At 47.7% G+C, this 1,995-nt stretch overlaps 1 protein-coding gene across 1 annotated transcript; it reads left to right on the top strand.

Annotated features, from left to right (window-relative positions):
- Positions 1–382: 382 nt before the first annotated feature.
- LOC110109043 (putative oxidoreductase TDA3) lies at positions 383–1,826 on the top strand. Its single transcript, XM_028692283.1, has 2 exons — positions 383–1,296; positions 1,422–1,826. Exons 1-2 carry the CDS (start codon positions 384–386, stop codon positions 1,784–1,786), a joined length of 1,278 nt encoding a protein of 425 aa, XP_028548116.1. The 5' UTR covers position 383; the 3' UTR covers positions 1,787–1,826.
- Positions 1,827–1,995: the final 169 nt, after the last annotated feature.

Below are 1,995 nucleotides of genomic sequence, written 5' to 3'. Positions count from 1 at the left end.
TGAAACGATAAATTTGTTAAAGATTATATTACGGTATAGTAATAAATGTCAAGATCACTGAGCTCTTTGTTATTTTCTGTTCATTATTTTAATTAAAAAATGGATGTATATTCAATAATTAAACAAATAAATTTCAGTTACCATTTCTATATTAAAAAATTAGATGTTAATTATTAAAAAGAAGCAAAGTAAATATAAATTTTAGGTGTCCTTTTCACATTTGCGGGAATACTTCAGAAAATTTGTATTTTATTCACTAATTTCTGATAATATTAAAGAAAATTTGATATAGTGATTTAATGATATTCAATTAATTTTGAAAATGTTAATTTATTTAAAAATTGTATAATATATGATTAGTTAATTTCTCCTAATCGACAAATATGAAATATCAGCCAACCGCTACGGCGCTACCGCTATTTGCCGTCACCTCGAATCCTTCGATGCCACCGCTAATCTGTCCTGTCGCGCAGTACCGCCTACCCATAGCTCCGTTCATCCCCGCCATGGCCACGGCCTCTACCACCGCCACCAACGGATCAAACACATCCTTCCCTCGCCGCATAGTAATATGCGGCGGCGGAGTCATCGGCGTCTGCACCGCCTACTTCCTTGCTTCCAAGGGCACCACCAGGGTCTCCGTCACCGTCGTCGAGAGATCCTCCATCGCTTGCGCCGCCTCCGGCAAGGCCGGCGGTTTTCTAGCCCTCGATTGGTGTGACGGCACTCCCGTCGCTGATCTGGCCCGTGCCAGCTTCCTTCTCCACCGATCCCTTGCTGATCTCCTCGACGGCCCCAGCGCCTACGGATACCGGGCCCTAACGACTCTCTCACTCCCACTCTCCGCATCCGGCGCGGCTAGATCGCGAGCGCCAGCGCTTCCCTCCTGGATTGATGGCTCCGGCGTCGCACGGCCGCGGACGATCGGAACCCTAGAGACGACAGCGCAAGTTCATCCCCAGCTATTCACGAAAGCAGTTTTGTCGTTGGCTACGGCGGATTATGGAGTTCAGGTGGTGTTTGGAGAGGTGCAGAATGTTGAAGCCGAGGGAACCGGTGTTCGGCTTCGAGATGGGAGGATCTTGCCGGCGGATGTGGTGGTGATTGCGCTTGGACCGTGGTCGACTCGCTTGCAGATAATTTCCGACCTCTTCCATGTCTCTGGCCTCAAGGCGCATAGCATCGTGCTCCGGCCGCAGGAGCCTGCTGTCATTAGCCCCCATGCGCTCTTCCTCAGCTACCAGCCTTCTCCCGGAGGCAAGACCCTGGACCCGGAGGTCTACCCTAGACCCTCAGGTAACAAAAAAGATGAATAACATTTGCTGAGATGAGAATGAATGTTTGTTTTTATTTTTAAATCCTAAAAAGATCTGTTGATAGGGAACATTAATCACTGCTTTCAATTAAAATTTATCAAACAGGAGAAGTTTACATATGCGGGCTATCAAAGGAGGCTACTCCACCTGACAATCCAGAGGATATTGTGGGCGAGCCAGAGTCAATCGCAATGCTGCATCAGATTGCTGGCAGAGTGTCGAGCCACCTGAAAGCTGGCGTTGCGGAGACTCTGGCAGAGCAGGCTTGTTTCTTGCCTTGCACCGTTGATAGCTTGCCGGTCATTGGGGAGATTCCTGGTGCCAAGAACTGCTACGTTGCCACCGGCCACAGCTGCTGGGGTATTCTCAACGCTCCGGCCACTGGAGCGGCCCTTGCCGAGCTTATTTTAGAAGGGAGGTCTACAACAGTGAATCTGGATCCCTTCAGCCCCGCGAGATTTCTCCGCTGAAAGTTTTTAAGGTGGAACTAATTGTTAGCCTAGAACAAGCTTACTTTATCGTGTACCTCATTTATTTACTTGTTTAACCTGCCTGATGCAGTAGCTTACCGTAGAGAGAACCTGCGGCTCACTACAACGCCACTACTAACGGCCTGATACGCTCTCTCATTCCATTTCCTATTTTTAGTTATATAGTACCGCATTACTTTTATTCAGCC

Source organism: Dendrobium catenatum, unplaced genomic scaffold (genome assembly GCF_001605985.2).
Source record: "Dendrobium catenatum unplaced genomic scaffold, ASM160598v2 original_scaffold_160502, whole genome shotgun sequence".
Lineage (NCBI taxonomy): Eukaryota > Viridiplantae > Streptophyta > Magnoliopsida > Asparagales > Orchidaceae > Dendrobium > Dendrobium catenatum.
The sequence above is the reverse complement of the archived record's forward strand: the minus strand, read 5'-3'. Positions and strand labels throughout refer to the sequence as shown.